Source organism: Xenopus tropicalis, chromosome 1, assembly GCF_000004195.4.
Source record: "Xenopus tropicalis strain Nigerian chromosome 1, UCB_Xtro_10.0, whole genome shotgun sequence".
Taxonomy (NCBI): domain Eukaryota; kingdom Metazoa; phylum Chordata; class Amphibia; order Anura; family Pipidae; genus Xenopus; species Xenopus tropicalis.
In genome coordinates, this window is record NC_030677.2 from 152,829,626 (window position 1) to 152,841,983 (window position 12,358).

Here is a 12,358-nt window from a genome sequence, read left to right on the forward strand (position 1 = left end):
GCATTTAGTGTGACAGTCAGACAAAATTCAGCGCCCTGTAACAGCTACGTGTATTCTAGAAGAACACAGTTACCTCACTAAAACCACTGTACCACTTTGCCGCCCCGGGTGCCCAATAGAAAATAATCAAGACGAGGTAGCGGAGTCAGTCACATAAATCTTTGCGATCTCTAGGACTGGAACGTGAGATTTGGCTGCGGGGGGAAAGTTTCCTCACTCACTGTACTAGGCTGACATTTGCTAAGCAATAAATCGTACGTCTGAGTCACTGTAACATAATTAGAAAAAGTGATGTAATGCAGCTGTAGGACGTCACCTGTCAGTTTGTATTTGAAGCCAATGGGCAGACAGAGCCTGTACGGGACAGCGATTGGTTTGCAGGTTTTGGCAATGCGCTCATTTCATTGGCTAGTTGTTCGAACGCTTATCGTGCCGATTATACGAACATGTTAAACGCGCTAGTTCCCCTTCTAGACATAGACTGGCAGGCGTATTATCCAATTGTCGCTCAGGAAACGTGGCGTGCCTATGTACCATTGGTCTTAAGCAATACAGCAAGGGTCCAATCCGAGAGAGGATTTTAGGCGGTGCATTTACTTCGTCCTCCAAGTGCTTATTGGGCAGCGTCTGATAGTGACGTGCTTCCGTTGGCTGTATGTGAAAGCCTGCTGTCCCGCCGCCATCTTTATTATTTCCTCAGCCTAGCAGGGTAGGGAGGGGATTTGGTGCTCGATTCATGTGCAGACAGCGCGGGCATAATGGGATCTGCAGGTTCCTGAGTGGACATGAGAGCCAGAGCGGGCAGAGGTTGTGTCTGTAGCTGAAGTGGCAGCCGGTTTCCTTTTCTAGCCCTGCTGTGACCAGACTGCATCCAGTTCGACTTTATACATCACCTACAAGATGTCGTCCGCTAGATTCGACTCTTCGGACCGCTCTGGTTGGTACTTCGGACCGGTGTCGCGACAAGAAGCTCAATCACGGCTGCAGGGGCAGCGCCACGGAGTATTCCTGGTGCGGGACTCGTCCACTTGCCCCGGCGATCACGTGTTGTCCGTGTCTGAGAACTCGCGGGTCTCCCACTACATCATCAACTCGCTTCCTGGCCGGAGGTACAAAATCGGGGACCAGGAGTTCGATAATTTACCGGCTCTGCTAGACTTCTACAAGATCCACTACCTCGACACAACAACCTTGATCGAGCCCGCACCCAGGTGAGCCATGCTGTCATAAGGGCACTCTTATTCCTTGCTGTACGGGGCTAGCCCGCTACTCTTACACTACAACTCCCATAGTGCTCTCTGCAGCTGGGGTCACAGCTACACACCCCTCATATAGGGTAGCCTTGTGTTTTGTTACTGTGGCGATGAGAACCCCAATTGTTGGTCGCTATAGCAAAAAATGTGTCCAGTTATTACATGAATTGTACCAGTGATCCCTGGAAATGTCAGGAATGATGTCCTCCCAGACCTGTCCAACATGTGCCTCCCAGTTGTGGAACAAGGTCTTGTTATATTATTATTAACATTTATTTATTAAGTGCCAATATAATAAGCGGGTTTCATACATTGGACATACAGAGTAACATAGAAAGCAACCAATAACCGATACAAGAGGTGAAGAGGGCCCTGCCCAAAAGAGCTTACAATCTACAATATAGCCACTGTATCAGAGTGGTTGGCAAGGCATGTAATGTATAATACCTTGTAAGTGCTGTCATGGTGAGCACATTGCTGACACTGTGGGTATAAATATATATATAATATTGTATGTCATCCACTCTTCCTGTTTCACAAGAGGTTCTGTGTTCCTGCTGCGTACTCCTTGGATAATTATGAGTTCTTTGCATTTTTTTTACACATTCCTGCATGAGTGCTTTCAAACACTTGAATCCATTAGATTTGCAAGGAAGGAAAAAAAAATCTAATTTTCATATGGCACAGCAGCTATATGCAATGACCCATTTTATATATATATATATATATATATATATATATATATATATATATATATATATATATATATATATTTAGTAGAGAGCATTAAATTAGTGTACATTGGGCTACAACTTAGCCTAGGACTCTACCAGATTACAGGGACGATTAACCTTTAAATGTACTTTTTATTTGATGCACTTGGTCTTTATTTTTTGAATGAGAGACTGAAAGATGAATAGAAAAGGCTTGTATGGATGTCATAAAAACTAGCAATAACGTAGCTTTACAGACCAGTAATTTCTTGCCTACTGTGAAATATAACCCCAGTTGAAAGCTGTAAAAAAAAAAACAGAAGAGGAAGTAATTTGATTAAAAAAAACTATAAAAATGGAAACCAGTTGAAAAGTTTTATAGCATACTAAAAATGTACTTTTAAAGTGAACTAGCCCCTTATTTGTTCCAGATATGAGTGAATAAAAACTCCAAGGGGGAGTATAGTGTAATAGATGGAGCACTACAGACTTTATGTCTCTGGCAGCTTCTTCCTGTCTTGCTTTAATGCTTGCTACAGAAACATGGCCTCTGTGCTGCTGATCGTCCCTGTCCGGCAGTTTTAGCTTTGATTGCTTATGGGTGCATAGAAAGGCATGCTTCATGTAATGTACTGCCAATACAACTGGAACAGGCTGCTTCAGTATTTCATATCATTGATTTGATGCCATCCAGTGCTATTTACCATCTGCAAAGTGCATTGGTAACATTGATTTCTTTACTGTGGTATCCTATGCTTCATTGGTAATTGCATTTCCAAAGTAGGTCAGCGTGGTTGGGCAGCAGGGCTGCTGCCAAGTGCTGGGAGGTCTGGCCATTCTCATTCAGCCAGCACTTGTTCTTTTGGGCCCTGTGCTTATGCCTGCCAGTACGCCGGATACTGTTTTTGTCAAGAAGGCAATGCAAGTTGTGACTACTGAGGTTCATCTTGGGCTCAGTTGATTTTTGACAGCCTTATAATATAAGCTAACACAGGCATAGGGCAAGTAGTGGCACGTATGTATCTGGCCTAGTGGTTCATGGGTCAGGATGGAATCGCAAGCTGACAAAGCTAGGTTGTAAAGTCATAGAATGCTGCCTCCTTTCATACCCTTTCAGTCTTTTATACTATTCATGGAAAGAGCACGTACGCAATGCCCACATGGGGACGTTATAGAAAATGCAAGTTTAACGTTATTATTATTTATAAAGCGCCAACATATTCCGCAGCGCTGTACAATAACATGTGGTCATATGGCTGTTTCTTCATAAAGACTGATGTGGTGCTTTGTGTTCCACTGCACAGGAATGGCGGAGTTAACAGATCCCATTCTACCCTTGACTCAGATTAGACACACACAGACCCTTGAAAAGATGCAAAAAAATATTTTTGTGCCAGAGTAGGCCTAGTCATACAGAAGCCAAATCCAACATGGCTAGATGCTGTTTCCTCACTGTATATAGTAAAGGCTGCAGTTTGTTGCTGAGCTGTGTAGATGTGGGACTGTGCGGCTACTGCATTGCATCACATTAGGAGAGAGTTAAGGGAAAACCAGTGCTGTATGTACAGAGTATTTAGAAATGAAAAGGGCAGAGGGAAACATTTAGTATTCAGCAGCTTGTATGTAGGCTCTGACAGTTTATCTAATGAGTTTTATTGAAGGGTTATTTTTTTTTATTTTTTCTTAGGTGCAATAAATTCATAGTTCAATGTTGGTGTTCTCTATCTGTACCTCTACTTCTTGATTGTGGTATTGTGTTATATCCTTAGCACTGGGGTGGATATAGTGGGTGGATATTTGCTTATTCCCATTGGTGATAATCTAATTAGTTGGCCATGCAATTAGCTGCAGGGTGCGCTCCTTCAGGGATTTTGTTGTGTGGGTACAATCACTTGTTTGGTGCTGTGGGGCCATTTGATCACAGTGCATACAGCCCTTGCTCAGCTACTTTTCCAGAGGGCCATATAGTTTTTAGTATATCTAATAGGCCCTCAAAAGAAAGTTGTGCACTGGTTATATGGCATAGTTTCATAACTTTTTTTTTTTTTTTTTTTTTAATACCTGTGTGAAAACCTGACTTATTTTGCTTTCTCATAGGTATCCAAGCCCACCTGTAGGAACTGGCACAGCACCCAGTGTACCTGTGCCAGAGGAAAACCTGGAATATGTTCGGACTCTCTATGACTTCCCTGGGAATGATGCTGAGGACTTGCCTTTTAAGAAAGGCGAGATTTTAGTTATTGTAGAGAAGCCAGAGGAACAATGGTGGAGTGCCCGAAACAAAGATGGTCGCATTGGCATGATCCCAGTTCCTTATGTGGAGAAGCTATCCCGTCTGTCTCTTCATGGGAAAATGGGCAACAGAAATTCAAACAGCTATGGAATTCCTGAGCCTGCCCATGCTTATGCTCAGCCTCAGACCCCGAGTCCCCTGCCTGCCTCATCTACCCCTCCTGCAGTCATAAACCCTTTACAGTCAACACAGAATGGACCTGTTTATGCTAAAGCAATTCAAAAACGAGTGCCATGTGCTTATGACAAGACAGCGCTAGCATTGGAGGTAAGTTTCCATACATAGTGTTTAAAAATGATAAGCAAACCTTTACCATTCCTGTGACCTTCCCCTTAGTGTTGTATTAAAGCAAATCTTTCCTTTTGCTGTCAGTGTTTTCTCAAGGTAACAAAATGAAAATGCATTCAACCCGTATCCTAATTATATTTTAGGTTAAGGCCAAGTGCATCCGATTGATGGCACAAAGTTTGACATCCAGCGTTTTAAATGGTTGGCTAGGGGCTGTAGATTTAGGTGCAAATGAATGAGTTGGCCAGCTTTGTCAGCCAGAGTACTTGATATTTAGCAACATATATTCATTTTTTTTCCCCATTGGAATTCAAGGCAGTCAGGTAAAGAAAGCCTTTTCTAAGCAGAATAGATATAAAGATTAGAATAGGTTGCTGTATATAGAGTTATTAACCCCAACAATGTACCTTTTCCCATTTAACACAATCCTGGCAATTAGCAGAATATAATCACTGCTTTCCCCTGTGCATTTTCTAATTAGGTTATAGATTTCTTCATTGAACCCTTGTGCAAAATGGTTTTGCTTAAGTAGGTTAGATTATTCTTACAATCCCAGTGTTGGGTCATTTAAAGGGAAAGCCTGTTTTTATAGTTGCATGTTGAAATTCAAGAGCCTTTGGAGAGAACTTTTGTACTGGACTGCTTGAATTTATACATGAGTGGAAGCACACTGTGTGTGTTAGAAATGGCTTAACGAAACCCAAGATGGCAAGTGCCAGACACAAGACCCAGAGTAGAATGCAGGATGAAAGTGGGGTTCAGAATCCTCTCCTGAACAAAGATAATACTGTGGATGCAAATTCAGTAAAAGGGGAACTCCACCCGAAAATTCCATAATGAAAGTAATTTACTGTGTATCCAAGCAACTTTCTATTATTCTTTGCCGTTGACACCATATCTCCCTGGCTGTTTATATTTCCGTCACTTTTGGTTTTCTGCCTGAAACAATGTAGCAGAAGCCAGCTGATTAACAGAACTGCAGAAGAAGTCACTCTTGGTTCAAATACTGCATTTACAAAAACAAATCATTAAAAATTAAATGTATATTGGATTGTTGCTTTGAATTAGATTTTCTTTTATTAAGCCTAAACTTTTTAAAGGCAAGTCCCCTGTTCAGACTTGACATCTAATCTGCTGTTAAACTCGTGTTTACAGTCTGTGCATATACATTCATTGCTGAAACTTCTCTCATGGTGTTGAGCGCATGTATCAAGGAATGTACCAAATTTTGAAGGTCATTAACCTAGCTGACAGAACTTTATTAAAAGACAAATTCAGGTTTAATTATAGTATTAAAGGGCAAAATTGGGTTACTTCAGACCCTGAGCCAATGCTTATCTTTACAGAAAGTCATTCTATTAAAGGAGACATATTAGATAAATGGGGAAAACCCTAATTTTGTAGGCAATTATGAATAATATATGGTGCTGGTTTCACTTTGGGCTAAACATTAATCCTATCTGTAACAATGGCCCCTTTATTGGAGCACCCTATAGATCCTCTCGCTTCTCTGTCAGTGTGTGAAATGAAGAGTGGGCGTGTCCTAACGATCCCTGGCAGAAGCACAGTAGGAGGGGGTGAGCCAATCACAGCCCTGCAATCTCACAAGCACAGACAGGCTTCAGTTCCCTATCAGGTCAGCATAGCTGTTGATTGGTTCCTATCCTACAGTGCAATGTATGGAGGGCCGCCAGCTCATCCAGAGAATTCAGCCAGCAGGAAGTGGAACAGATGGGCGGGGCTAGTGGGGTTTTGGGCGAATTTCTCAATAAATCAGTCCGAAACACAACTTTTTTTATCACAATCCTTCTATATCTAGAGAAGTACAATTCCCTGGTACATTGTTAATTTTTATAGGATATGTCTCCTTTAAGCGCTACAGCACTACTTTCTCTTGCCTCTGGCACTGTTGTGTACACGCTAGGGTAAGTTTGGATCCAACCCATATTTAGCTGCACTGTGTATGTGTATTTTGTGGAGCAGCCGCTGGAGATTCCTGGGACAATATAGCTGCACACTAGAATAGTTCCCTGGGCTGGTGTGACTTTCAGCTAAGAGGCTTTTGCCAGCTTGGATCAGAGGTTAGCTCTTATAATCGCCAGAGAGCTTCCTAACAAGTTGTGATGGCAGATTTAGTGTGTAATAAACTCTGGGACAGAGTAGATTTAGTTTTCTCTTCAGCTGTGTGTGTGGGGGAAATGTGTTCTTGCCCCTTGATAAATCTGCCTCTTTGTGTACAGTAACCTGTGTTTGCCAGCAGCTTGTACAACAGTGGGATAATTTTCCCTGGTGAGGTGCAGTTCATGTCCCTAGTGCATTCCTTACTAGCAGATATGCTGCTTGTGTTCATGTAAGGGGCTGCACAGTGCAGCTCTTGGAATCTTGCCGTGTCTGGTTCTCTGCCATCGATTATAGCTGTAGCCATACTAATGTGTAACGCGCACACACCAGTAGCACTGCTGAGATTAACAGACCATAGCTGGTTGTTCCCATCATAGAAGTAGGGCAAAATTAGGCTCCCTGTCAGTGTTAGTCATGAGCCAATTTTCCAATGGGGAGGAAATTGTGAGCATTGCTACCTAAACATTGCTGCTCCTCTTGGTTTAGGCACAGAAATCTGAAGAGCCCATGTGCTTGCTTGGTGAGTGAATGGTAGGCACCTTTATATTCAGCCTATGATCCAAGAGGGGGCTGTGTACAATTACTAAATGGCCAGGACTGTACTTGAAGACATGTTTGGGGCACCAAGTGTGCTTAGGCAATTTGAACTGGGGCGAGTTTTCCTGTCGTTGCTTGATAAAGGATTCTTATTGGGCTTTTGCTTGTTAAATGAGTACAAATTTACCGAATGGTTACAGGCCTGCTGAAGGCTAAGAGTAGTAATTCAGTTCTAATAAAAACATCCTATTGGGCTGCTTGTCACAGATGAATGGTGTTGCAGGAACAGTGCCTCAGGGGTTTTGATTGGAACCCTTGTTGTAACCCTTTCAATCTTGTACTAATCCATGCATATATTGGCCAAGCTCAGGGGACACTGGACTGGTACTAACTGGTGGGTGGAGGGAGGGGGGGTTCTTAGAAAGGCTCCCTTTCTGCTACTAAACTGTAAGTGTTGGTTGTTGCGTGCTGTATCATGTCCGTTTCAAGGAAAGTGCTAATGTGTCCGCAGCGGTTATCAGCCCTAGCAGCCTGACAGTGAGTCAGAGGGTTAGTAGCACCCTTGGATTTATCAGCGAGTGCCCAAGTGGAGGAAATGACACACGCGCGCACACACACACAGCCCTTGTATCTACCGAGTTAGAGGAACAGTACGCATTCAGGTGGGACAGAATACAGAATGTGTGGAATTTTCTGAGTCACTTTCCTCGCCCTTAAGCTGTAGATTCCAGCCCAAACTGGTAGGTAATGAGAAGCTGCTGGTAACGGCCTGGGGATACATGTGGCTGGGCCTCTAAAGGATGCACATAGAGTAGGACAAGCCTTGCTTTGAGTGAATGTGTGACTTGCTGGGGCGTCTACACATAGTAGCCCAGGGGTGTCCTTGCTTCTTTCTATTCAGTCACCTTTAGTTAACAAGAATCTGATTAAAGTTAATAACTATTAATGGCTTAGAATACCAGTTGCCTGACCAGAATTTTCTTTTAGGCTAATGCTGATTTGCAGCCTGTGGCAAATTGGGGGCCAAGAATCATCACCTATCCCCCTTTTTTTCACTTTTGCACATTAAAAATTGTAATTTGTGTATATAGTCTCATTAAGGCAGTGACCATTGGACATTTTCAGATCAAGCCCCATTCCCCTTTGTAAGTTAGACTTTTGGTTAAAGATGTCTCCCTTAATTCATACAGATGTTTGCCTTGTTTAGCTATAGTTCTAAGAATATCTAGCACAGCAAATCGTTTTTACCCCAGGCTATCTACAAAAGCAAATGGGCATTCTCCTAAAATGTACCCTAAGCAACCTTTCAGGCTGAGCCCTTCTACAGTCTCTTAATTCTTTGTGGGTGTATTTTATCTGAGCTTGGTCTTGTTTATGTTACTCAATTGTTTGACCTACTATGTCCTGTATCAGCCATTGACAAATTGCCTGAGCCAAGTTCTCTCTACTACTACTACTACTGCTACTGCTAGAGATGTAGACCTCTAACAATGGACTCTAGTATGCTTCATGCGTTCTTTCCCTCAGTATGTACTTGCATTTTCCCCTGTAACCAAAATATTTTGCCTGCTCTCAACTTGCATCTTTTTACTGATATTTTGTTATTGGTCTTTGCAAGGGAAGCAATCGGTTCCGTTTTTATGCATTCTTGATTGATGCTATAAAATGTATATTTCTGAAAAGATGGTTAAAGGTTAGGCTATGATATGGATGATCTGCTCGCATGCTTATTTCCATTCTACCTTTTTTTTAATAGAATCTTGACAGGGTTTTTTCATTAGGTAACAAGTAGCTAGTCACATGACTTGTTGCGTTTAACATGCTCTCATGTACAGATAGCATCATTTTATCCTGGTCAGTGTTCCTGCAATAGCATAAGCAACAATAGCCACAGGCTGGACTGGTAACTGCACACAGTGCTGAGATTTGTTTAATCCTCTGTGCTGAGTGAGCAGCTTTCTAACAGTGTCACAGACCCTCAGTACAATGAGTGTGCACAACCCCCAGTCACTGTATAAAGGCTGAAAGAGAAAAGTGCAAGCAGACTTTTCTGCACCCTGCAAAGGGGCTGCATTTTAAGAGAATTTGTTTGACTGGGATATGTATTGAATGAAATGAATTTTCATAATAAATACCCCAGCCTCTGTTTTTTTTTAAATACTTTCTTACTACATAAGACCTGAAGAGTTTCACAGCCATTGTGTAGTCTGCTTACTGCCAAGCAGCCCGCCTTGACCTGTAAGTGCTTCAGTGAGTCAGAACCGACTCATCCAAGCTGTTTAGGTACCTCCTTGGCATTTAGTTTTGTGTTTTCCTGTGGAGGTGGGCAGCCCACATTGTAAGGGAGGGGGTAGCTTGTATTTTTACTGAACAGAAAGTGTTTGTTATATGTTGACTTTTGTACGTTTCTATTGCAGGTAGGTGACCTGGTGAAAGTGACCCGGATGAATATTAACGGCCAGTGGGAAGGAGAGGTGAACGGCCGGAAAGGGTTATTTCCCTTCACGCACGTCAAAATAATTGACCCGCAGAACCCAGATGAAAATGAGTGACCAGCGATATGTCTCTCTCTTCCTGCTTCTCCTTCGCTCTCCTCTACTCTTTCTGGATGCCCTGAAATTTCCGTGGCATTTGTCTCACCTCCATATTTCATCAGCCTTGTTATCTGACACTTCAGAGAATAACACACTGCAGAGTTCACCTACTGACGCATGTAACATAGCGTGTTTGTCCCTAATGCAAAGCTGCTTTTCATGTGCTGAAGGCACAGAACAAGTTTGAGACAGCAAGCGGCTGCTGCACATCCAGCTGTTTTTGGGAGAACAATATGGCTTAGATAACAACAAACACTCATGGATTGATTTCTTCGAACAAATTCACATCATGGTGGAACAATAATTTCTGATGTCTGGGCCCCCCTATTGCCACACACAATACACAAGCGAAAGCAAGACTTGTTGCTTCAGACCGCTCTAAAAAACAATATTTTTTTGTTTTCTATGGGGCGTGGCTGGAAATGGCTTATTTAGCTGTTGTCGCCTAAGTACGTTGCAAAAAGAAAAGCTGTTAAGCTGAAGCCTTTATAAAGTGAAACCATTGGCGCTACGTAATGTACTAAGTGCTAACCTGCCTGCAGTTCCTGTTCAGAGTGGATTTATGGCATGCAGTGCCCATGCACCCCTTTGTTCAGTGCCAACACAAACCCACTGAAGCCAAATCTAAAGTAATTGAAGAAAATACTGTCTTTTTAGTGAACAATGAAAGTGTATTGAGATGGGCAAACCTGCATCAGGTATTCCACAGGGGAACGCTGCCAAGCATGAAAGCATCGTTTAAGTGTTTGGCACTGGCATTCATAATCATTTGGCACCTGTAGGCCCAACCATTTATACACTGTGCTCAGCGTTTCCATTGAAGCCTTCTTGTTAGTCCTTTTGCTTGCAGGCCAATACAAGCACTAACTTTCTGCGGCCAGAACAGAGCGCTAAGTGGGGGGATCGTTTTGCTTAATAAGCCTTTGCTGGGGTTTCTTGTCACATTGTCTGTTCATTTAGTGAGTGGAACTAGAAGGGGGGCCCTAGGTTACCAATCAAGCACTTTGATCCAAGGCTTGTAGTCAAAGACCAAATTCTGATGGTGTTTCTAGAACTTCCAATGCAGTAGTTCTTTAACAGCCAGGGTGGGGGGGGGGGGGGGTAGGTAAGGAAGAACAGCCCTATATTTATTGCAATGGATAGTGTATGGTGCCACTTGATATCAGCCATGCCTTGCTCACCTCATTCCTTTAGCCGTATCTGTTTCCCAGGTCCTACAAGTCTGTTCCAGATCTTGCCTTGGACTGTATGAGAGCAGAGCCCCTTTCTGCAATTTGGGCAGTAAATGTATTGAGCTGAATACTACCGCTAGCAGGGGAGCCTCCAGCTTAGAAACCTAGCTCTGATTACATCCAGTGGTGCATCCATGCTGTGCCCCGGAACACCCCCTGCACACCAACACACACGCTCTGCCATGGTAGCATTAATCTCAATACATTTACTGTCCCACTCGCATAAAGGGGCTCTGCTCTCATACAGTTCAAGGCAGGATCTGGGGCAGTCTCTGGCCATGGTTCTGCTGCCATTATTGTACTTGTTGGAGATGGGCAGATTCTGAAAGTAAATCTGTCATTTTGAGGCACCTTCCTATGGCAGGCTGTCTCATTTTATTTTTGTAAAGGGATGACAAATACATTTTGTGCCATTTTGTTTGCTTGTAAATTGTAATTTTATATTGTATTTCCTTTCTGATCCAGTGTAATTAACATTTAACTGTAAATCTGCAATCCATTGATGCTCAGCCTGCAGGGCACCTCTTTTTTTTTACATGTTCCTGCTTGATGTTTTTAGTGACCAGAGTGGCGGCATTTGCTGGCAGAGTGGGCATGGATTTCACCATAAGAGCACATACAATATCTTAGGTGTAACCTTTTAACTTTTTTTTTTTTGTTTTGTTTTTCTGGGGGGGGGGAAATCATAGCTTTGAGTTTTATTTTTTGTGCTGTAAAATTAACAGTATTAAATGACTTATATTCTTAGAGCTCAGTTTGTCTTTATTTCTCAGGATTGTTCCCATTTGGCACCTTCTCTGCTCATCACTAAACACAGGGCGTCATTTGTAAACATTGGGCAACTTTGCACCTGGCCAGTAACCCATGGAGACCAATCAGATTGTTTTGTGTTCAATCTACAAATGGCTGAAAAAAAAGCGCTTCACTGGTTGCTATGGGTTACTGCCCAGCTGCAAATTTGCCTAGTGTTTATAAATGAGCCCCACTGAAATGGTTTTCTCATTTGGTTCATGTTTGGGCATTTGACACTACACTAAAATTTGCTGCACATACAGTATAACCCACACCACCTTGGAGATGGCAGGGGGAGCCTCTAGCTTAGAAACCTAGCTTTGATTACTCCCAGTGGGGTAAAGATGCTGTGCTGGCCACTCCCCTCACACACAGACACACTCACTCTCTCTCCCTCTTCAGAGGGGCCTGGCACACACCTACCCACCCCTACCACACACTGGCCTGCTTTTTTTTCCTTGCTCCTCAGCCACTTACGCATTTGGGGGGGGGGGGTTCTTAGAGCAATAGACGGAGCAGACCCCATGGACCCTCC

General features: G+C 43.0%; 1 protein-coding gene across 1 annotated transcript; it reads left to right on the forward strand.

Annotated features, from left to right (window-relative positions):
- Positions 1 to 704: 704 nt before the first annotated feature.
- crkl (v-crk avian sarcoma virus CT10 oncogene homolog-like) lies at positions 705 to 11,778 on the forward strand. The gene is given in 3 exon segments (NM_203729.1): positions 705 to 1,211; positions 4,064 to 4,425; positions 11,271 to 11,778. Coding segments are annotated over 3 exon segments (870 nt in total). The 5' UTR covers positions 705 to 900; the 3' UTR covers positions 11,468 to 11,778.
- Positions 11,779 to 12,358: the final 580 nt, after the last annotated feature.